We start from the raw sequence: 24,689 nt of genomic DNA, 5'->3' as shown, positions 1-24,689 counted from the left end.
CCACCAGGAGCCAGTAGCTTTCACAGCTGACCAGACCTGGGCATTGCCAGGGCCACCATGACCACCCCCACACCGGTAAAATTCCACCAGGGAAGTGCTAGAGGCCAGAGGGGGCACGGGGGGGGGAAAGCAAGGGCCTGGCACGGCAGCTTGGGCAGAGGGTGCACAGGAAGGGCGTAGTGACCCTACTAGCTCAAGAACTGAGCTCACTGCTGGTCATCACCTTCTCAGGAGCTTAGCTATGGTATCCACCTGGAGGGACACTGTGCTCTGCACTCAGCAGAATGGATGTGGCAACTCAGAGAGAGCTCCCATAAAAACATGCAGGTGTCCAGGTCTTGGGCTGCAGGGCATGCCAGAGCTTTTTGTTGGCAAGAGATGGCAGGGATGTGTGAGGTGCAAACAGGTGGACAATCTGCTCAGCCTGGTGGCAGAGCTCCAAGGAAAACCAGAAAGCATCAGGGAGGCTGAGAAAGAGATAGACTGGTGAAGCCATGGTCTGCCCTCCCCAAGACAGAAGAGCCACCAGCAAAAAAACAAGAACATGGGGGTCCCGTACCCTCTCCCCCACCAGGCAGATGGCAGTAGCTTAACTGAAAGGAGTGAATGGAGGCAAGTCCAGACTTGGGGCTAAAGGTGAACCCCCTCCTTGCCTTCCCAGGTGCCCCTGTACAACAGGCACGAGGCTCTGGATGTGGAAGGTCAGTCAGTGGATGATGGTCTGTCTGTATCACAGGTGCTGTAAAGGTTAGATTGGCCTATTCCCTGTATCATGATCACCTCCATCAGGAAAAAAAGATGGGTTACAGTTGTAGGAAACTCCCTTCTGAAGGGAACAGAGGGTCCAATATGCTATACAGACCATCCTCTTTGGGAAGTCTGCTGCCTCCCTGGTGCCTGGGTTAAGAACATTGCTAGGAAACTTCCTAGCCTGGTACTGCCCTCAGACTATGACCCATTACTGATCTTCCATGTGTGGAGCAATGAAGGTGCAACACATAATCCAAGGGCAATCAAAAGAGACCTCAGGGCTTTGGAATCATTGGTGAGGAAAGCCAAGGCACAGGTTATTTTTAGCTTTTCTCCTTCCAGTTGCAGGCAGTGAAACTGGAAGAAACAAATGGACACAGTCTATTACATAGCTCCATGGCTGGTGTCATCACCAGAATTTTCAGGTTTTTGGTAATGGGATAGCCTACATGGCACCAAGCTTGCTGGTGTCAGATGGGATTCACTTTCTCAGAAGAGGGCATTTGCTCAAGAGCTTGCAGGGCTTACTGACAGAGCTTTAAACTAGATTTGAAGGGGGAGTGAATAATATCAGGCTTCCCCTTGACAAGCTGTGGGATTACACGTCAAGGTTAGAGGGATGGGGTGCTCGTGAGGGCCCTCAGCCTGTTGCTCAGAGATGTGCTGGATACACTGCAGCACACAAAGACTTCCAGAGATGAGCCAGGGGCTCCTGAGGTTATATGAGCCTACAGGGAAGAACCACATAAATACCTCAAAGGAACTTCAGCCACTCCAGCCAGTAAGTCAGCTTCAGCAGGGGCCCAACTTAAATGCCTCTATACAAACAGATGTAGCAAGGGGAATAAACAAGAGGAGTTAGAGACATGCATGTGCCTGCAGGGCTGTGATCTTACTAGCATCATGGAGACATGGTGGGATGGCTCCTATGACTGGAGTGTTGGAATGGAAGGATCCAGGCTCCTTAGGAAGGACAGGCAGGGAGATAAGGAGGGGGTGTTGACCTCTCTGTCAATGACCAGCTAGGGTGCATGGATTAGGAGCTGACAGAGACCTTATGGGTCAGGGCTAATGGGAGGGCAGGAACAGGAAACATTATAGTGGGCATCTGCTACAGGCCACCTGACCAGGATGACACAGTGGACAAGGAAGAGGGTAGATTTAGCTTAAATATTATGAAGAAATTCTTTAGTGTGAGGGTGGTCAGACACTGGAACAGGCTGCCCAGAGAAGCTGTGGATACCCCATCCCTGGAAGTGTTCAAGGCCAGGTAGGATGAGGCTTTGAGCAACCTGGCCTAGAGGACAGTGTCCCTGCCCATGGCAGGGGGGTTGGAACTATAGGATCTTCAAAGTCCCTTCCAACCCCACATTCTATGATTCTATGATACTCCTTCAGTTGCTGGTATGGTAATACTAAATTCAAGGTTCTACTCTCCACTGTCACCAAACATAAGGAAACAAATCCCTTCCCGGCACATTTTTTAAAACAACAGTATAGATCAAGGAGACACCAAGCAAATATTATTAGAGGAGGTAATGCTGGAAATGCTGGAGAGGATGGACTAGAAGACTGAAGAAACTGGACTCATTAATGGGGCTACTACGGTGGAGAACTCCAGGGCAAAACTTCTCAGGAATACTTTTCACAGATTTGTCAGTCCCTATGGAAAATCAAATTCAGGGAACCTTTAATACTAAATACTAAATCAGATTTGTGATACAAGAATTAAAGTATAAAATGTAGGTAGTCACCCAGTAAACTAGAAGCAGCAGTTTATCAAGTAAAATACCTACAGGATCTATGGGTGGCAACAGGTCTTTTTTCTCTTGTTCATCTTCCTCTTCATCTGTGCTATATTCTTCCATTGTTTCTCCACTTGCAAAATGAATAACCCTCCTTGGAATTTTCTTCTTCTTTCCTATGACACCCAGCTCCACATTCTCAAAGCCTCTCTCTCCATTTGCAAGTTGCTATAAAGAAGAAAAAAACATTATCTCAAGTGCATGCCTCTGGAACTGGAAAAGTTTCCCCTTGAAAAACTTAATGAAATTTTAAAAAGTCTTTAGATTGATCAGCATATACAATGCACATTTGCAAGAGCTTTGCTGTAAAAAGATAAGACTGAAACATTGTAGGCAGATATGTAAAAACTGATCTCTTCACTAAAAATAGTAAGAAGTGCCTTCACTTTGGCACGGACATTGGTATTAAAAACATCTATTACGAAAGACCAGTGTAGGAGTTTCTTAGCAGGACCCTTTTCTTTAAATAAATGGATAAGCATGTGTTAGTATTTTAAAGTATCACTGGTTTCAGAATTAACATCTAGTGAAAATAATCAAGTAGTTCATAGGCTGTAGCCATCCCTTTGCAAGTTTAGACACCTCTAGCACAAAAGAGAACTGAATGAAGGACAACTAAGAAACCAGACTCAAGCTTTAAAAAGAAACCAAGGAATCTGCCTCTGTGGGCTTTCATCAGCAATCACAGTTAGTAGTAGGGACCATGCTAAAAGAACAACACTAAGTTTTGACTAAGGACATATAAAAAGAGAAGTACAATGTCTGGTTTTGTTCTTCCAGCTCATAAACACTACAATGCAGTCAGTCTTTGGGTCACAAGCATTAAAAAAGTAGACTTCTAGTTTCAAGGCAAATGAATAACTCTTTAGGATAGTAACCCCCAGGGCCAGAGAACTGTAGTAAGGTTTTGTATCATATCTATTAAAATAGAGTTTCAAATGCATAAAACTTGAAAACACTTCTGTCACACAGAGAAGAAGTTAGGAAATGCCAGCCACACGTTTTTAACGTACCACAATGGTTTTTTAAAATGCATGAGCTCACGTAGCTTCAAACGATATCGTAATGGATATGTGTATGAGTACACAGAATTCAGGTTACATAAAGCAGGCACATTCCAATATCCAACTTCTTGTCTATGCAACCTTAACTGTCTCCATAGAGACAACTCAAAATTATCTATAAAAATACGTATTGTATCACACAGTTGTAAGACATCCCGTGATCACAGCAAGCACAGTAGTACCATTCCCATCTCTTATGCTAGATAACGTAAATTAGCTTTACAATGCAAACAGGCTCAGTTAGCTGGGAAAGCCTGTGGGCATGGTATGGAGAGGCAGGAGGGACTGCGGGAAGCAGAACTGCTTCCTTCACTTCACAGGCACAGGTTTTTCTCATGTCCCCAGAGAAGAGGGAGGGAAGGTCACGTGCCAGCTCTACAGTGTGGAGAGGGAGCGCACACATTCATGTCTCTCCCAGCCCTTGTTCCACTGCTTCTCAAAACTGCAAGTCATTTCAGCTTCCCCTAGCATCTCTTTAGCTACCATGGCACACTTCAGGTGTTTTCCGCGAGGAGCAGAGCAGAACTGGTGGCAAGTTTCAACTGGGTAATTCAGCTGAATCAGCATCACATTTTCATGCAGAATTACATTTTCTTGTAGAAAGACAAAACTGACCATCCACGGCCCCACACATTCTCTCCACTGTGTTTCAGCCTTGGGAACAGATCAGGAGCAGAATGGCAAAGCTACAAAAATACGGACGCTGAAAACAGTGAAGCAACCTAAGCACAGGGAGCACTCCTTGCTGCCACTATGAAAGTGGATGCTACTTACTGTGACTCAGTTCTGCATTATTTGGAGCAGAGCGCATAACAGAATCGGCCTTTTATAAACATTTCAGGCTCCTTTATTGGCGTCATACAATTATACCATTTTTCATGTTGGGTCACAGGGCTGAAGAGCACTATTTCTTGCAACACAGCATCACAAATATTACTGAGATTAGTAACAGCAAGCAGCATGAGCCTCTCCTTAGAGCTCCTCCTCTACAGGCACAGTTTCTTCATCTGATTTTGGCTTAACTCAAATTCTTCAGATATTTTAACTTGGGAAAACATGGTAGTTAATATTTCAAGTTTAAAATCAGACTTTAATTCTCTGCACACCCATCCCATGCTCTGCTTACACTACCTAAAATAAGCAGCTCTGCATAGTTGGTGCTGGTACAAAATTCAAGACAAATGCAGTTGTTCAAGACAGCAAGGATTCGTCAAGGAACGATTAATCTTTTCCCTTAGTAATCTGGCTCAGAGTCCTAAATTATTAAATAAAATAATAAAGATTGGCTGTTCTTTGGTTATTGCCTAGTCCACAAACCTCTATGTGGGTTTTAGTCTACACTGTAGCACTTGTCCTTAGCATCAGTAAATTTTATTTATCTTTTCAAAACTGTGGCAATGCAGATCTACTCTAGAACTGTCAGCCAGACTCACTTTATAGCTCAAATGTTACAGTAACCCCTGTTTGAGGCTTTATACTTTTGATATTCCTTTACAAATTGGATGTCCTTTCCCAATTCAGTAAGTTGTTATGAAGACGATTCTTCCATGATCTTTGGTCAGGTTGCCATCTGATTTTTTCCCACAGGCTCATCCCTTTCCGACACATCATATGGGTCCTGAAAGACTCAGTATTTGTCTTAACATTATGCCACACAGTGATTACTTTGGCTTCTATTCTAGGAACTATTAGACAATGCAGGCCAGACATCCTCATGCTTTCGCCACACTAGCTGACACTCTTAAGGTACTCAGTGGACACTGTAAAGCGACTTCCTTTTTCTTTTACATGCCCTCTTGTAATTTTTCTTGGCTTTATGGCACCCATACAAACCTTACCTGCCAGGAAGTCAGTGTCTGAAACTGCTGCTCCTTCTTTACCCTCTTTACACCCCACTCACTTATCTCAGTCCTTGGCCAGAGAGTGGGCAGGGCACATTTTGGGGGTGTTGGTACAATACCCAGCACAACAGCACTTCAGTCCACAACCAAAATGCCAAAATAAATAACTACAGTGAAGGATGAGGTGTGCCAGGACACCGGCAAGTAAACCTGGGGAGCTGACACAATTAATATTAGGTGATGCAATAATGCAAAGTTGCATCAAGAAGAGGAAGAAGAAAACCAAAAAGTAATAGGGAGATGATTCACATTATCATCTTTTAATCTGTCAGGTGTGGATATCATTACAATATGACCCAAAATACCACAGTCTGCCATGTCCACTCTCCCTTATGAGTTATTCCTTTTGGACAGATCTACTGACCTGAGAGTGCTAGATACCAGAAGGCTGGTAACTGTTAATGAGAAATATTTCTTCCCAGACTATCTTGCCTGCCTTACTGATTTAATTCGTGTCACTTTTTTTGGCTGCATTTTTTTTGAGGAGTTTGTTTGGTTTGGGTTTTTTCATATTGCTTGACTTTCCACCCTTGTGTTTCAACTGCAATTAAACAGCACGAGTCTTTCTGAAACAGCAGACAGTCAAGTCAGCCAGAGGATGACTGTAAGAAAAAGCAGCCTCCGAACAGCAAGTCTTGGAAAAGGGCCGCAACCAGTGAAGGCGCAGCGCAAGAAGCACTCAGGGTGAAGCCCAGGCCACCGCGAGGGACATCTGTGGAAGGGACAGGAGAGCTTACCAGGTCACACTCTGATTAAGAGCCGGTGTCCGTGACCGCCTCCAACGCCTTCGCGAACTTGGCAGGCAGGGGAGACCGGACACCTCTCTCCATTTAGTATTTATCAGGCTCGTTTGTCAGAGGCATGATCTGCCGGTCAGCAGGAGACACCGGAGACACGCCTGCCCGCCCTGCTGACTGTAATTACAGAGCGGTGCAAGGAGGGAAGGACGGACGGACGGACCGACCGACCTCCTCCCGGCGCGGCCGGGCCCCCCGCACTCCGCCACCAGCGGACAAAAGGACCTGCCCACCCGGGGGCCGCTCCTGCCCACCCGGGGGCCGCTCCTGCCCACCCGGGGGCCGCTCCTGCCCACCCGCGGGGCTCAGGCCGCGGCCGCACCCCCGCCCGGCCGGCCCGCACCGCCACGGCCGCGCCGCGGGCTGAGCGGCCGCGCCCTCCCCCGGAAGCGGCCGGTTCCCGGGCCCTGCTGCCGGGCCTCGGCCGGCCCCGCTCACCTGCTCCGGCTCCATGGCGCAGGCGGCAGCCGTGGGGGCGGCGGCGGGAGCGCAGTAGAGGGTGATGGCGGACAGCCCCTGCTCCATCCTCCCGCCCGCCCGGCGCCGGGGGAGGGCGGCAGCGGGCCGGCCGCGGCCCAGGGACGCGAGCAGCCGGGCGGCACCGCCCGTCACACCGCCCGCCGGGGCGGTGCTTGGAGCCCGCCGCGGCCTGCTGGGCCGCAGCCCCGTCCCCTCCGCGCCCCGAGGGCGGGCGTCCCGCTGCGGCGGGCATGGCTTGTCAGCCCCTACCCGCCCGGGAGAGGCGCCCGGCGGGTCCCCTCGGAGCGGGAGCCCCGGAGGGAAAGGGGGAAAAGACGGGAGGCAGCCGGGCTGCCAGGCCCGGCCGTACCCAGCCACAGCGGGAAGCGTACCCCGCTGCGGAGAGGGAAACCTGCGGGGTGGGGGGACATACAGACGTCATCTTCTTGGAAGAGCTTGAGAAGCTCATGAGGTTACCGGGCAGCGTTTATGACCCCCCTCGCTGAGGCTTTCAATACCTGGTGTTGGTGCCGGCTTTTTAAAGGAGAGACCAACAGAAGGAGGACGAAGGTGCCCCGGCCCCTGGCGTGTGTCTAGGGGAGAAGAGATCGTTTATTCCCAGCAGACAGGAAATGTTTGTCAGAGAACTGGTTTGCTGGACTGCCCCAGTGGAGAGCTGGAAGTCCTTTTCCCTCCAAGTCTATCCCCCGGCCTCCTTGCTGCAGGTGATGACCCAGCCTGAAGAGCAAGGAGGAAAAGGGACATGAGCTAGTGAAACAGCTGGAGGTGGAAGTATTTGAAAATTTTTTTTATTGGACTGAGGAGTGATTTATTTATTTCTTAAAGGTTGAAGCCAATGGCTCCTTATTTAAATGACAGCAAGAGCCATCCTTCAATCCTGTATCATTAAGAATAGCTTCCAAATAATTAGTTTGTACCATAGGTGGGCACTTAGATACCATCTTAGTCATAGAATCATAAACTCATTTAGGATTGAGTCCAACCATTATCAAAGCATTATCCAGATCCCATAAGAAATTAAAGTCCCAGGTAAAGTATTGATGTACCAGATCTGCAGTTCTACTAGCATAAGGCAGAAAATGTTCCCCTTACAAAAAGGACTGATACACAGAATGTACTATTGAATATATGATTACAGAAACACATGTAAGATTAGACTACTATTCTAGATAGCACATCTAAATATACCTCTGGATGTTAAAACAAGGAGGTATTACTTAAAACTGCAAAGAAAGAAACCAAGGGAACATAAATAGCTCTTACCCTTAGATTCTACATGCTGTTTAGTAAGGACTGGTTGAAATAGGGTAGCATTAAATTATCAACAGCCAACTTGCTCTTCTTTGTCTTTACTGCAATTACAGCAGCTGTACAGTAATATTGAAGTTAATATTTTTCCCTGCCAGAACAACTACCATTTGCAACTTAGGCAATATGAATAGATTTATCAAGGATCAATACTGAGAGTCCCAAGGAAAGGTAAAGACTGTTAATGAACAAAACCATGTGTCTGCCTTTCCATGGCTATTTGTACATGCTAACAGTTAATTGTCCAGCTCCTATCCCACAGCTATCTATTGACCATCGTAACCATTTCCTCTTAATCAGCTGCTCAGCAGAGAGGCTTAATAGCAGTTACCATGAACTACATGCATCCTTTGCCCTAGCTGCAATAAGAGGATATTTCTATTTTAACTGCTAAGGTCCTCCTCTTTCTTGAAGGAGTAAAAAAATTCCATCAAACCTATTGTTCTAGTCCTATGGGTAGGATTTTCCTTAAAAAGGCAGCTAACTGATAAAGCATGCACCAACAATACATTATTTCTCCATAGCTGGAGAAAGTCTTCCACTTTCAGGGAACAACCACTGTTTTCAAAAAAATATGCAACAGGTAAGTATTTCTATAGTAGTGTGCTGGATGTCAAAGCTTATTTACATCCTGCCACCAAAGAAAAAAGTAACTGCCAGATGTCACGGATTTTGAAATAAGGGTGCACTTCTAACACAGAAATAGTTAAGCTTACTTGGTACATTACTCTCATGTCCATTGGCTCCTTCTAGTGGCCTTCCCAAGGCGCTACAATCACTTGATCACCTAAACCCTTCCTTACCTAAAGTTCTCAACAAACTTCATTTAGCCATACGTCCAGATACCAAAACAGAGAAACTTGTCTGAGCAGCACCAACAGCTTCCATTAAGATAGACAGAAAAACAGACTTCAGCCTTCTAAGTATTTCCCATTAAGCTTGTTGGCCTCCAACTCCTCAGGCTTCTTGTACCCCACAGAAAACACTACTGCAGAACATGGTGAGATCCCGTGGAGATTAAGTACAAGAGGCCTAATGCAAGAAAATGGTACTGAGAGTTGTTACTCATGGCACTTGCTGGCAGTGTTTTACATAGCCTCCCCTGGTTAATGCAATTAACTCTCCATTTCAGAATACCAAATTGAGACAAGATCCAGAATATGATAGCTTCTGTTCTCTTCCAACAACTTTAGGATTTCTTTCTACACATTGTGCAGCATCCACAAATACAAAAAAATTATTACCCACGCTCCCTAAAATTCTCATGTTCTATAAAACTATGAGAGGATTTTATAGGTGCTCCTATACAGTTGAACTCCCCTTTAAAGTGCCTCCAACCTGGTATTTATTTAAACTTGGTATCTCTAAAAGGCTCCAAAGTGTTCTCCACCTGCCATCTTAAGGTATAAGTAATATACAGCTATTTGCTTATTCCAGCATAGACCTTAGAAGTAACAACTGACATGTTAACACTTTAAAGGAAATGCTCTCTGAGCTTGCTCTTGCCTCTGCCAAAACACAGCTCATGACAGCTCTCTTCCTGTCTGGTAGCAGTGGGAGTAGTTGGGAAACGTTGAATTAAAAACTAGAATTAAATGCATGCAATGAATTGAAAATAGAGTTAACTGTTGGTAACTTGACAATCTAACTGAGCCTGTGCAGCAGCACAGTGCTGCACTGTTCATCCTCAATATGCCTATTCATGTCTGATTTCCATCAAAAGCATTCAACTTAACTATCTACTCACCCCTACTGACTGCATTCCAAACCTGGATTTATTTTCTGCTCTTTGCTGCATGGTTTTTATGTTGCATTGATTTGTACTCCTCAACAACTGAAAATACTATAAAAGATAAAGCTTTAATAAACACACACCACTTACATAGCTAAGGAGAGCTCCCCCACAAGCCAGTTATATGCAAGGACTCATTCTTTTGTTACATTTAAAACACGAAGATCCAACTTAACTGGTCCTTTTACAGACTAATGCTATGTGTGTTCAATGCAGCACTGGAGGTAAATGACATACCTGAGGATTTTCCAGCATTCTCCATAGAGTAGATACATGGACCGCTAATCACACAGAGGATACTTCCACGTTATAAAGTTACAGCAGACCTTATGTTTTATTAGCACAAAAGCATAAACATCTATATAAGCTATTCACTGTCAGGTGCCACATTCTCAAAAAAATAGCTGAGAGGACACATTTGGTTTAATTGCTGCATTTTATTTTTATCTTACCTAAGCAACAGAGATGGGTGTCCATATACAACCCAAGAACTGCAGCATATTAACATGAATTCTCAATACACCCTCTTGACTTTAGATAAAGGGTGAGAGGTCTTACAATATTTGCCAAGACACGTTGGATTTCAAGTTTCATCTGGTCTACCTAGTTTCTAAAGTGTGCCTATAGATTCTGACCTTTTAAGACTAACACAGTGAAGAGAAATACTAGAAGAAATGTTATAGGAAATTAAGATCAGATTGTAGCTGAGTTGGGGCAATATGCTCTGTCAGATATAGCTCTGTCTGCTTTATTTTAAGTACCAGCACAGGATTCCATCTAGTATGCATTTGAAGTTATTTCTGGAAAAGAACTGCTTCAGCAACAGCCTTTTGTGAAGATTATCATCAGTATATGAGACAGCTTGGTATCTGCACACCTCTATGTTTTCAGTTATTTCATTTTTTATGTACAGGGAAAGAATAAAAAAAAATTCTGCAGAACAAAGTTTTGTACAAACCTGAGCGCAGCACTTACACCTTCTAAAGATGCTCCAAGAACACCTGAGCAGCAACAGCAGATTTCCAATACTGAATTATTCTTATAGTACCTATAGCAGACATGAGTTACAACAGTCATTAAAAACAAATCAAACCAAGAATATCATCTCTTTACATACTGATGAAGGACAGTTATGAAAGAACTGAAGAAACGGGCCATTTCTTTGTTTATAACCACTTACATTTTATTTTACAGTATATTTGTGACATTTTATTACTATAACCAAAGATCAGGGCTGTTTACAAATATAATGGCTGCCATTTGATGTAAACAATTAAAAAGTGTCTCTATTAAAATCTGACATCATGATTTTGTTTTATTAAATTGAATTACTCTTTGTGCCATCAGGTATTAGTGGAGAGGAACTAATTTAAGCAAAAATAGTTTTCAGAAATTAGATGTAGAAACTGAGAAGCCTGAATAAGATTTCTAAGAGCACTCCCCCATCACTGTAAAAAGGAAGAAAACAAATTCTTTCACTGAAGTTGCAATGAAGAGTCAACCAAGTCCATTTTTATTAAGGCTTCTTTACATATTATTGAATCCCATCATGCCTTTCATATTCCCAGCAGCACCTTGTTGAAATTGTCTCATCATTGACTGCAATCCTGCCATGCCACCTGCAGAAAATGAGAACATGGATGTGTTAATTAACTCTGAAGCACAGTTATCTTGCCTCTGAGGCCTCATTACAGCACACAAGCTATTAATAATACACAAATGCAAAAGCCCAAGACTGTCAAGCCAGGTTTAAATGGCTATTAGAAATGGACAAGTGAGCATTTACAGAAAGGTCTGCAAAACACCAGGCTTAAAGTAGGTTTTAAGATGACCTAGACAAAAGAAAAAACCTTGAAGAAATGACCATTATAAATTTGTAAGTCTTTTTTTAAAGTTGCTCTTATAAAATCTAATCATTTGAGGCAAAGCTTTGAAGAGAAGGGAATTTTAGGAATACATTTGCTTTACTACAGTCATGTTTGAAGTCATCACTACACTGTTTCATCAACTGTTACACTCCTGTTGCTTATTTTGAGAGCTGAATCCAAGTGAAGAGAATAGATTAAGCACTGGTAAGTGCAAGGCATTCATAACATATTGACTAAACTTTCCAACTCATTAGAAAGCCTAGAAATAAGTACTTAATGCTGATATATACTGCACTCATCACATCACCATCCTCATTCTATTATTTCAAATGCTCCACTGTAACTGGTAGTCCTCTCTTGAAGCTGTAAAAAGCCAACACATACCCATATGATGAAGAACTCTTGGATCCATCATCTTTGCCATCTGTTGATTCAGTTTGGCTAACTGAGATGGGTTCACATTCTTTGACATATCACCACCTAAAAAAAAACCACCAAGCAATTCTGGCTTACAAATATATGGAGCTAAAAAAAAATAAATCAGAATTTAACATAATGATTCTTTATTAAAATCTGTTTAAGTCTGTAATCAAGTTACTACATCAGCCACTTAAGTATTTTAAGGATCAACAGTCCCTGCATCCCACATTACTACTACAATACTGACACTTCAGTCTGTTATGAAGTCTACACTGATAAAGCCAAAAATACAGTCGTTTTCACAGCTCAGTTACACATTAGTATAATGAAGAACAGTGCAGCTTTTACCAGTTATATAAAAGAGCTTTCAAACATCACAAAGATGAGCTACAACTCACCTTCTCTTCTCCCAACACCTACTCAACATTTTCACATGTCCTCTGTGTTCACACATCAAGTGATGATCTCCCCACTGAGTTAATAAATGTTTTTCTTTTATTTTTTTACCTTTGAAAAGTCCTTTGATGCCTCCCATCTTTTTCACCATCTGTGCAAACTTAGTGTATTGAGTCAAAAGCTCCTGAACATCTCTGGTAGAAACACCTGAACCTCTTGCTACTCTTTGGATTCTTCCTGGCTGTTTACTGAAAACTTTGGCACCATCTGTACTGTCAAGTTCTGCAATTACAGCGTGGGAAAGAAAGAGCCATGAAATTACTGACATTAAAATATGTTACAGCTGGCAGCAAACTTGTTTTCATTATTGTTGAGAATTTAGTTTTGAGCCAGAGAAAAAGTGTGGCTTAAAAAGTGACATTTGGAGAACAAGTCTTATAAGGGGCATCTGAGGGAACTGGGACTGTTCAGCCTGGAGAAAAGGAGGCTGAGGGGAGACCTCAACACTCTCTACAACTGCCAGAAAGGAGGCTGTAGTGAGGTGGGGGTTGGTCTCTTCTCCCTAAAGAGACAAAAAACAGGACAAGAGGAAATGGGCTCAAGTTGCACCAGGGAGCTTTAGATAGGATATTAGGCAAAGCTTCTTCACTGAAAGGCTTGTTAAACACTGGAACAGACTGCCCAGGGAGGTGGTTGAATCACCACCCCTGGGGGTGTTTAAAAGACATGTAGATGTGGTGCTTAGGGACATGGTTAAACACCGACTTGGTTAGGTTAATGGTTGGACTAGATCTTCAAGGTCTTTTACAATCAGAATGATTCTGTAATGCAGAATTTTACATAACTGATATATAATATTCCAGGGAATGGTACTACAGAGCTGCTATGTTCATATGCTAATTAATATGATGGAAAGCTGCTGGAATAAATTTTGCTCTCACCATACTTAGTCTTGAGCCATATTAATGTGTTTAGCACAAGGGTAGGATCATACATCTCCTGCAAGTGTTATGGGAGGATTAGAAACACTACACCTTGAATTCCAGAGAGCAGGCTACCTCACTGAGTAAATTTGAGGGTGGGTAGGAAGAAAGATGGCAATGACGGATTAAAGATAAATCTAGCTTTTTAATTTGCAAGTAATTTGTTTTACCTTGGTCATTCATACTGTCCATTATAGTCATCAGTTTCTTTAGCCTTGCCATTGATTCCTGTTCATTGCCTTTACTCATGAAGTCAGTTCCAAACCCAGGGATCATACCCTTGTTTTAAAAGTGGGAAGAAAAGCTGTGTCAGAATAGGCAAAGTTACCTTCAATTAAGCAGCCAGAAATATAGACAGCAAGCTTTAGTTCAGAAGTTATGTATCACAGTAGGCAAATCATTCCACCTTCTTGAAAAACAAAGCACAGACTAACACCAGTTTTAATTAAGAGTAAGTTCACAGCCTAAGTTTGATAAATATACAAGAAAATTTGATAAAATTATTTTTGGGATGACTAACCAAGATCTGACTGAATGGTCCCATTTTCATGATGTTTTGGAACTGTTCGTACATATCTCTTAACGTAAATTGACCTGAAGTACAAAAAAAAAGTTAACAAAAGTCACACTAGCATTTTGGTTCTACTGTCCTCTCTCAATTATTCTTTCTATTTACAATATAAATACTCAACGGCTTAGATAAGTAGATAAATAAACCTCTTCTCCACCATTAACATGGCTAAACTGTTTTAGATGGCACACACTTAAGAGTTAAGCTAGTTATTCTGCAGTTATAGACAGTTACAGTCTTATGGACTTATCATTCAAAAAAACTAACTCAATTTACTTGTCTGCCACGTTAGAAAAAGAGTAACCATTCTTCACCATGCACATGAAACAAGTTCCTTGTCTCTACACAATATAAATTAGCTCAGTGATCGACATCTCTTCAAGAACCTGTCTTGACTAGGTCACAGTAATGTACCCACTATTCAGGGCTTGGGAATAACTTACCATGTTTGAGCTTTTCTATGAGTGCTTCATTATCATCCAACTTTAACTCATTTACTTTATCTATCAATCCTTCAATATCACCCATACCTGGGGAAAAAAAGAAAAAACGATACAAAACAGCACTGAAGTTAGCATTAAAATTTACACTTTGACTTTCTATTATCCAATTCAAAGTGTCTTTTGAGTACAGTTTTACACAGTACATACCAAGAAGTTTGCTGATGAAAGGCTGTGTTTTGAAGGGTTCAAAGTCATCTATGTGTTCTCCAGTTCCAATAAAAATAATAGGACTCTTTGTGGCAGCAACTCTGCAGTAAAATATATTTTGTGAAATGGCCTCTCAAAAACCACCCATCTTTTGTACCACCTGTTGGCATAATGAGCTAGGCATCATCAGCACAATGCATCCCATTTAAAGTACCTTTCATACTCCTAAAATAATTAATGCAAAAACATCCAGCATTTAGGATGGTAGCTGACAGTAGCTGACTATATGTTAACTTTAAGTAGTACTTTGTAAAATACAAACTCTGCTTTGAAAAATCTATCAACAGAAATACAAGTTGCTTATTTTCATTGCTGAGTTTAATAAACTTGAGAGGAAAGAAAAATAAATAATCTCCTTTTTATCCTAATATTGGGAGGTCAGATGAGACAGGCATTGATTACTTTTTCTATTCTGTAGATACTTCCAAAACCAGACAGGAATCTCATTGTCAACAAGGAAAGAAACTCGGACATAAGAAAAATCAGAATCTTTTAATCAATTAATCAATCATTTGCACTAGCTTTTCCAGTCTACAGAAAGTACAGAACAATCACAGCAGACTTATCACATGTGAGTGCATGACAACTAGAAGAAGCTTCTGGTATTTTCAATTTGCTCTTAAGTTTAGTTTTCCCTCACTATGCTATAAATTACAGCAAAATACATATGGCAGTTTGTGAATTTTAACACTTGAGATCAAAATCAGACATTGATTTAATAACTCAGTGTCAGTTAACTTTGACTGTTTTGACAAATTATCTCAGCTCCACACAAGCTATGTCATTGAAACACATCTGGAGGTAAGTCTGACATGCCATCATGTATTTTTTTCTAGCCAATACAGTCTGCCAAGATACAGCTCATGCGAAGTCCAACAAGGATGGAATTTGAGGAAGTATGACTGCAGACGAATTTTTTACCAAATTGCTAGACACTGGCAACCCAGAGGTTTGTTTGCATCACAGTTCTAAGACCATTAGACTCTGACTAGCTAGAGTTTTCCCCTTTTTGGAAAAAAAATCTTGGGGATTAAATGAGAAGCAAAATGTACCAAGTAAGTCATATTACTCAGTCCAGATGTACATTTTTGATAAAAATTCCTACTACTTAAGAAGCAATAAAAATAATTGCTTGATGCTATTTTAAGAAGACATAAGTCTGTCAAATGACAATACACACTATTGTATTGGATTAAAATCATAACATCCAATTCTGATTGACGTTAAGTACAAAAGGGTGACCCTGTCCACCAGAAGCAGAGTAAGAACAGAACTGTCACTGACTTAAATGTCAGGTTCTGTGCAGCGCGAGTTTCACAGGACAGGTTTCTGTGAGACACTAACACATTTCTTGCTGTCCATGCATGGCCAGGTGATGGAAACTTTTATATCAACATACTTACGCACTAAGAGCTCCACCTCCTTTTGCATGTCCATCAAGCTTAGTAACAATAACAGAAGCTACATCTACTTTATCTTTGAAAGCTTTAGCTTGAGCTTCACAAGCTTGGCCAATGGAAGCATCCATCACATAAACAATGTTATCTGGTTGCTAGAAGAAATGAGAGATACATAAATAATAATTTTCTGCATTCTTAAACAGTGTTGGCACATTATGTTCACTAGCAGAACTTATTGCAATAACACTACATAACAGTTTAAAACAAAAGGGCAACTGTTTTATGAAGAGTACTGTCTAAGGACTATTTGAAAACTGATGCTGTATTACCATGTGAAAGACTTATCTACAACACAGACTATTCAAATCTAATGGGTTTACAGTTATTACTTATGTTTTGAGTGATTTTAGTCAGTATTTGAATCAATAAGCAACTGAGTATCTACAAGCAGTTAACAGCTAACAACATCTTCCATTTGGTTTTTCATTAAGACCTTTAAGACATCCACTCCTCTGAAAACAAGATAGCCACTAACAGGAGTTGTGTGGGAACTGTCATATTGTCATGCAAGGCCACAGAATCAAACCACCAACCAGACTTTTAAAATCCATACAAGAATTAGCAGCTTCATTTACATATCAAAACTGTTGAAAGTTATCCCGTCATCTTCTGTTTCAGGGCAATTATTCATGGCAATCACAGAAAATGTAGTACACATAGCTACAGAAAACCAGATCAGACTGGTTCTTTCATCTAGCTTCTCAATGCAAAGATCCTGAAAAGGAAAAGTTAAAGCAGGAACAGTAGCCTAGTTATGTGCAAGCATCCTTGAATTACAGATAAAAGAATTAAAACTGATGCTGTCAAGCATTGATAATCCAGCCCTTGTTTATTCATAACCATTTGTAATTCCTAATGTAATCTAGGAGGTGAAGTGCTGATGCATTCCAGATGAGCAATATCCACACAACATTAGGAGATAAAAATAATTTAGATGTAGTCAAATTACTGTAACACAAGTTACTGTATTTTTTCAAACTACTCACTATGGCATTAGCAACTTGTAACATCTCTTCAAACAAAGAGTCCTCCTGTTTGTGACGGCCACTTGTATCAACAATGATTATTTCAAAGTTTTCATTCTTAAATTTCTCAACACCTTCTGAGGCAATAATTACAGGATCCATTTCTGTATAACTGATCACAAAGAGAAACATTAATATATAACCAATTCTTTGTTCCCAAAGAAACTAATTCAAACTTTCATCACTTGACTGTAAACTTGTTAACTGTAAATCCATCTGGATCTCAAGAATTCAGCAAAAAATGATTAAAAAATGCACCTTCCTGAGCCATTTGTGTTCACCATTAAGTGAAGTGAAGCACAAAGGACTGTGTGTCTCATCTGCTGAAGACTGCACTATGTTCTACTAGCCCTTCTCTGAACTAAGATTTAACTGAGCACCCAGACAGTACATATCCATTGAAGCCTAAGGAAAAGTTATTTACTGCTTTATAAAAGCTATTTCAGGTCCTCTGCTGCCTCTGACATTAAAAATTAAGAGTCCAAAAATCATATCCTTTGTTATGTAAAGATACTTCCTGAAAATCTGAATGTGCCTGATAAAGGCCTATAAACTACTATACACTGACAGAACATTCCAAGGAATTATCTCTGGATGCCTGATCTCTTCTTACATTACCCCTACCTGCTACTACTGGCAGACAGTACACTGAACTAAGCAGAATTTTCATCTGATGAGAGCAAATATTATAATAAAATCTAAGTAATGAGGCAACACCGAATGGGGTTTAGGGTTAGATGTTCAATAAAGAACACATCATTGGAGTTGAATCATGCTCCAAATTGATTCTGAAAGATGCTTACCTCCCATAAAAGGGAATTCTTGCTTTTGTGGCATTCTGCTTTAACTGGTCAAAAGCACCTGTAAGACAGGTATAGTCAATAGACTATTAAAAATACATATACTTGTTAAGTATCAGAAATAAAGGACCACATAATTAAAGATTGTATTACCTGCTCTGTATGTGTCTGCACATATTAAACACGTCTTCCAACCTTTCCTCTGATAGAAATATGCTAACTGTGAAAAGAAATCCAAAACAAGTAGTTACAGCATGGTGACATGGTGTAACAGCCTGTAAGTCACTGAAATACATACAGGAGACAAAGTCAAGCCAGCCTTCCTGTAACTGAGACCACTTAGTAACACTGTACAAGTATGAAATATTAGCATCTCCATTATTTAGAGGAGTATGTTATCCATGTAATTATTAATGGCAAGAAGAAAATAGCTGCTTGACTCTGCTTCTGATTTCAGTTTCCTGAGCTAGGAATAACTACAAATAATTCCAGTTCCCATTTTATTACCTGCATTCTACTTACTGTTAATATTGCTAATAGGACTAGCTTAAATAAACTTAAATAACCAAAGCAATAAGTACTTCAGTATTAAGCACTGTAATGGCTACAACTTGTACAGTGCTGTTTCTGTACTTCCAGAAGAACAAAGATATTTTCATTGCAAGAAAATGTTTTAAAGCGATGAACAGAATCCTTACTTTCTTTTCCTTCCTTTCTTCTAACACTTAGCTTCACTGGTACAAAATACATTCACAGAAGGTTTGACTGATCAAAAACACACTTCCAAAATACAGTTAGCCTACAGAAGCACTGGGGATGTCCTATGAAATAAGAGCAGTTCTATATTCGGTTTAGCCTACGTGTGAATCTCAGAAACAGATGACTGAAAAAAGCAACAAAGACGCATCAGTCTTTTTCCACTGGATAATTTTTCCTCCTAGCAACAATCATAAATAGGTTAAAGTATTGATCCAGAGCACTCTTCTTTAGCCTTAAAAATACAAATCCAAATTTCCTCAATGAATTTGTGTCTGAAAGAGGTTTCACACCACCCACTCACGCCTAACGGTGATATTTAACTCAGAGGCCAGTCTCCACTGGCTCCCTTAAATAGGCAATGGAATGAGACAGGTTCCATTCATAGTACTAGTTTTAAACCCAGAATGCAAAGAATAGAAAGAATCTTTCTTACCCATATACAGTATTATTTAATCAAGAGTTTAATTTTTACAAAATCTTGTATCAAGTCCTACAAACCCCTCTGAAAAAATATCTCGACATTGTAATCAGTTAGTACTTTCCTGCTAATAGAAACAGCACAGATCACAAGCAAATCCTACCAAAGGAGTTCCAGGAGCACCACCCTCCCCGAGGAAAACAAAGAAATCCCCACATGAACAGATTCTGTGCAAGTTACCTTTGAACAGGTTGTTGTTTTACCACTTCCTTGCAAACCAACAAACATAATAATATTCTGTTTTCCTTTGGTAGGTGTCCATGCTTTGACTCCAGGATCCACAAGCTAAAGAACAAAGTATAATATATTTTGCAGAAATTAATTTCAAAAGCACAGAAAAGCCAGTGTCACAGTCATGCTAGCCATCTGGTTTTATATTCGACAGAGCTAACCAATTTCTGCATATTCTAGTATTAATTTGGCTTAGATGCTTGCTGATCTACAGTGAACAGCAACAGCCCATGCAAGGTATCTATAGTGTTATGCATAATAGTCTATACAGTGTTATAGGTAATAATTCTGTAACAGTAACAGAGTTAATTCCTCTCTAGCACCAAAGCCAGAGCAGCCTATATACAGAGCACAAATGAAACAACCAACACAGAAACAAGACCTCCACCCAACCAATACTGCTCAAGATGGACCTCTTCTGGTGAAAATCCTACAGTACAGAAGACTTTTTAAGGTTGATGCCTCACTTCTGGAATAAGTAGGTGTACATACATTCCAAAGAGCCATCACAGACTACAGAAAAACAAAAGACTATACTGTTAACTGGAGAGAGGACAGAACACTAATACCCAGGTGCTGATTTGACCAAGAGGGCAGATTAAAGAGGAATGTTGCCATAAAATGCTGGGTTATTACTTAACACTTTTTCAAAGACTTGTAAGTAGGTTGAACAAACCTTCATTAGGGTAGAAAAGGGTGTTTCTGGGACAACCACAAACAGTCCAGAAGCTAACAGTACTTCACCCTTATTTTGTCTTTAAATTTCAATTGAAGAGTATAAACACCTGAACTTGAAGCTTAAATTGAAGTTATTCAGAGAAGCCAGGAAGCAATTCCAACCAGGACACTACTGCTTGCAACAGTAACAAGCCTTACAACAGAGAACTTAACTGCAGGTACCACATAATTACCTAAAGCTTGGCATTGCTTCCACAGCTCAGGCTGAACAAGAAAAGTGACATAATACAAAATTTTGAAATCCTACCTTAACAAGTTCCTTAAAGACAGCATGCTGAATCATTTTTCTTTTGTTAAGGCCAGATGCCATTTCTTCAAGATCAATTGCAGACCTGAGTTTAGGAAAATCATGAAACACTATCAAGGCTTAAAGCATCACTCTAACCAAGTAATAAAGGATGGCTTTCCAACTGGAACAGCAGTTTTCAGACAGGATGTATTTAATAGACGTGTTGGACACGTTACTTCTTTATACAGGACAAAAACATTTTTCTAAAATACCTGAATCTTTCAGACTTGCATCTACTTGAATTACACATCTGAAAATAGCCAAGGTAGCAGTACTGGCCTATTTATAGTACAGATCTATCTATAGCCAGCACAGAACATGTGAAGATGAGGTGTCTGGGAAGTAGCAAATCTTGTTTATTAAACCACTCAACTGATGACATCACTGTTTTTTTTGAAACACAACTGTAACAGCAATAACTGGCTACATTTGATGAAGATTCTTTTGATGTAACTCGCTAGACATTTAGTTCAAACTGTATTTGTTTAACTGGATAACTACATTAAGGCAAACGGGATGTGTCTAAGAAAACCAAACAGTTATTCTTTTGTAACCTCAAATTGCAACTTTCACAAACATTACAAGTTAAATGCATTTTGATAATTTCACTTACTTGACATTTTCTCTGAGTTGCTTCACAAGTTTAATATTAACATCAGCTTCCAGTAATGCTGTACATACTTCTTTTAACATAGCATTTAAAACCTTTGGAGTAGAAAAGAAAAATGGTTTTACAATACACAGCATTGGCTAGGCCAGTATCAGTTCAAAATAAGAATGTGAAAGTGCACTGATGATACAACCAAGGCTTTCATGAATTAAATGCATGCAAACCTGAAATTATTTTGACTGCCACAAAAAAAAATAAAATTGTTTCTATATCAACGCAATTTCAATTTGACAAGGTAATACTAGAAAAGAAGGGTCCTCAATTTGCAACATGCACACTATAACCAAGTAACACAGAATACTTCCTATTCCATTAAGGACAACAGCTGCTTGTATGGTAGCAAGACTTCCTAAACTTCCCTCCAGGTACTCCTTAGAGACAGCTGTTAACTGAAGCCACAAAATAATCTCTTAACACAGTCTCTGTAGATAAAAGTATTCCTAAAATGCAAGATGGACATGTTGCTATCTGCATTCTCAAAGAAAACTGAACTGCTCTGGGGTATGCCTTTTAGGCAAACAGACGCCTCAGGAACCCAGTTTAGTACTTCTAAGGCTTTTCAAAGTGAAAAGTCTTGAACAAAAAGATTTTTTGAAAGTAACACCTGCATAAAGTCCTCATTTGCACAGCTGGAGCTCTTGCAGGCCAAAAGTTTCTACTGCTGAAAAAAAAAAAAATTGGGCAAAATTTGATTCAGCTAGGGATTTGTTCTCTCCCAGCTGAAGATCTTTTAAAACCTCTCCTCTATGCACAAGTTCCAACATTATAACCCTTGATAAGCCTACTTTTTACTTTAAGCCACCTATCTGCCTACTTCAAGAGTTTCAACCCATTCATTTACTTGGAGGCACTTCTACACCATTACTTCAGTTAGCTTTCCATCTTGCTTTTCAGTTCAGAAAACACTTATTTATAATTTCAATCTCTTAATTAGGAAAAAAAATACAGACTACACCAAGTCAAACAGCTTCCAGAACCACACACTGTACTGGCTTGAATACAAAGGCAGCAAACATAACATTTCAGATGGCAAAGTTCATGTGGAAAACTATCTGTTCTTCCACACTTTGACGTCCAGCAGCCTAGTACACATCTCCAAGGTCTAGCTGCACATACATAAAAACGAGAGCACACTACGTAGTCTTGCAGTACATAGGTACATGTTGCCTCCTCCAGCATCACCTCCTCAGGATGCTCATCTCCGTAAGTACAGCCACGAGTTCACAGACCCTTTGGGACCCGCTATGTCTGAGGTGACTGTACATTTCTAACTCTGGTTCTAATTTTTGCAGTACTATCAGGGGATTAAAACATCTAGCTAGAAATTCTACTTGAATGTAGAAAGAAGCCTCAGGTTAACACGAAGTTACTTTAAGCTCTTCATCAGCCTTGAAGAACTTCTTCCCAGGACTTGGCTTTCTGAAGGCTAGTGCCACCACAGAGGCACACTACGTACCTCCTCATTGATAATGGTAGCATTGCTCAGCGAGCGCAGCGCTGACGTTATCTTTCTTCCAAGGTCTGCTAGAACCATTTTGGCGGCTTCAAGGACAACTCAGGAGAATCTGGAAAACAATTAAAAATTAAGTTTAAAGCTAGCTGAAGCTATGCCTTTGCAAATCAATTAATTCCAGTATCTTTTGGGTTAAGAAACCTGCTTTACATTCCAGAAAGTGCACAAGTTTTACTTTAGTTATTTTAAGGAAATACTGGCCTGAAGTTAATTTGAGGCTATCCTGACGGCCTACTTAAGAATAGAGATACCACACTGCAATTAGGAAGCATTTCACTGTCTGGAATTTTTGTGCATTGTGCATTTTGTGCATTCCCCATGAAAGAACAGTCCAGACAGACTTCCAGAAAGAACGCCAACTGCTTTTTATCATCTTATAAACATGTTACATGACAGAATAAAATCAAGCAGAACAGCCTAGAAGCTGTGTATCCTGCAAAGATCAGAAGCAAAGTATTTTGCCAGCAAAATTGAACATTATTTATTGGTATCTATCTTCCACTAAATCAAACTGAATTTCCCATTTCGGTAAGTCTACAAACATATTTGTACTTTAATAAGCAAAATTCACGTTGTATTTTTTAACAGCTTTATTGGAAAATCAGACTAATTTTGTTCACTGCAGACACAAATCCTAAATATAAGCCTAAAGCTTATCACAACTTACAGCTAGGAAACAATAAAAGTTAATTTCTGAAGCACACACAGTCTAGTCAACATGCTAAACCACTCCACCTCCTATACAAGGTGGCAAGATATTCAGGAGAGGGCAGACAAAGCAATCTATAATTCTGGAAAAGGGCAAACCAGTATTTGTCTAAAGAACAAAAGTTGCAAGACCACAGTTACTGCAGAAATGGAGCACTTCAGATACCTTGTGTCTGTCTTCTAATTCCACAGTTGTTTTCTCATACCCAAATGAAACTGCTCCCTTGATGACAGCTGAATTCAGAATTTCACATTTGAGATCCTCCTTTCAGAACTGAAAGCAAACTCCCCAATAATGACAGCTTCTGTAACCCAAGAAGCTGAGAGTTTTCAAAATTTTGCAAACTTCCTCCCCTCTTCAAAAAGTAGAGAGGAAAACGGACAAGAAGGCCTTGTGCACCTGGTAGAAGAACGTGTTATTCCTGTTTTAATTAAGAGAGTGCCAACCTAGGTGCAGCTCATATACACAAGCTGAGATTTACTAGCTGCACAGACCCCCAAAAGCAAGGTTTATGTTGTGTTTATGAGTACAAAGATAGATTCCAAAGTAGGTGAAATGAGTCACTCACATAAGCCAACCTTTGTGCTTTGCCTACTTGAGAGTTAATATCATCACAGATTTGGCAGGTTGAAAAAAACCAACCAAAATACAACCGCCAGTCCAACCCCTCCAAAACTACGGCCACAACACAGAAGAAAATCTTCAGAATTTGCAGAAGATGAAGCATAAATAATTCACTCTAAGCATAGGCCTCAGCAAATAATACAAAAATCAATGTATTTACCCATTTTAGATTGAATGTACACAGTATATACAAGCAATTCCAAACCCTGCCATCTCGATATTTCATTAAAAATCAGTCTATGCTTCCTAAAGAATTCTGCCCATAAGATATCTGCAGATCAGAACACTAAGAGATTTGGACCTCTACCTTCTTACTTTGCTGGAAGAGGATATCTACTGGCTATCTGAAGTGCAAAAACTCCAAGTCTTCCTTATGAGGCATGTAAGTCATAATCTTACAAAATATTTCCGAAAAAGCATTATCACCAATATGATCTACCAAAAGGTGTCAGCAAAACAGATGTTAAAAACCTTTTTCTAACTTGTTTCCCGTGAAAATCACAATGCAAAAAAAGCCCTTTTGAAATAGCATAGCATCTCGGTGAGCT

At 40.5% G+C, this 24,689-nt stretch overlaps 1 protein-coding gene across 3 annotated transcripts in view; it reads right to left on the bottom strand.

Moving 5' to 3' along the window:
- Positions 1-24,689, bottom strand: part of LOC127385157 (signal recognition particle 54 kDa protein) — a 37,934-nt gene that overhangs the window by 11,395 nt on the left and 1,850 nt on the right. The window contains exons 2-16 of one of the 3 annotated variants that reach the window (XM_051620634.1): positions 22,752-22,860; positions 21,239-21,330; positions 20,584-20,668; positions 19,548-19,652; positions 18,284-18,350; positions 18,134-18,191; positions 17,292-17,442; positions 16,249-16,397; positions 14,786-14,886; positions 14,579-14,665; positions 14,085-14,158; positions 13,735-13,843; positions 12,693-12,863; positions 12,150-12,245; positions 11,055-11,516 (exon numbers count right to left, since the gene is read on the bottom strand). In XM_051620634.1, the coding sequence (XP_051476594.1) occupies positions 11,425-11,516; positions 12,150-12,245; positions 12,693-12,863; positions 13,735-13,843; positions 14,085-14,158; positions 14,579-14,665; positions 14,786-14,886; positions 16,249-16,397; positions 17,292-17,442; positions 18,134-18,191; positions 18,284-18,350; positions 19,548-19,652; positions 20,584-20,668; positions 21,239-21,330; positions 22,752-22,829 (1,515 nt within the window). In that variant the 5' untranslated portion in view covers positions 22,830-22,860 and the 3' untranslated portion in view covers positions 11,055-11,424. Of the gene's footprint in view, positions 1-2,546; positions 2,724-6,755; positions 6,913-11,054; positions 11,517-12,149; positions 12,246-12,692; positions 12,864-13,734; positions 13,844-14,084; positions 14,159-14,578; positions 14,666-14,785; positions 14,887-16,248; positions 16,398-17,291; positions 17,443-18,133; positions 18,192-18,283; positions 18,351-19,547; positions 19,653-20,583; positions 20,669-21,238; positions 21,331-22,751; positions 22,861-24,689 lie in introns of those variants that run through there. The other 2 variants (XM_051620637.1, XM_051620635.1) reach the window with 2 other exon arrangements.

This window comes from Apus apus, chromosome 5, assembly GCF_020740795.1.
Source record: "Apus apus isolate bApuApu2 chromosome 5, bApuApu2.pri.cur, whole genome shotgun sequence".
In the NCBI taxonomy this organism is placed as follows: domain Eukaryota; kingdom Metazoa; phylum Chordata; class Aves; order Apodiformes; family Apodidae; genus Apus; species Apus apus.
Note: the sequence above shows the minus strand (reverse complement) of the source record. Positions and strands in the feature narration are given on the sequence as shown.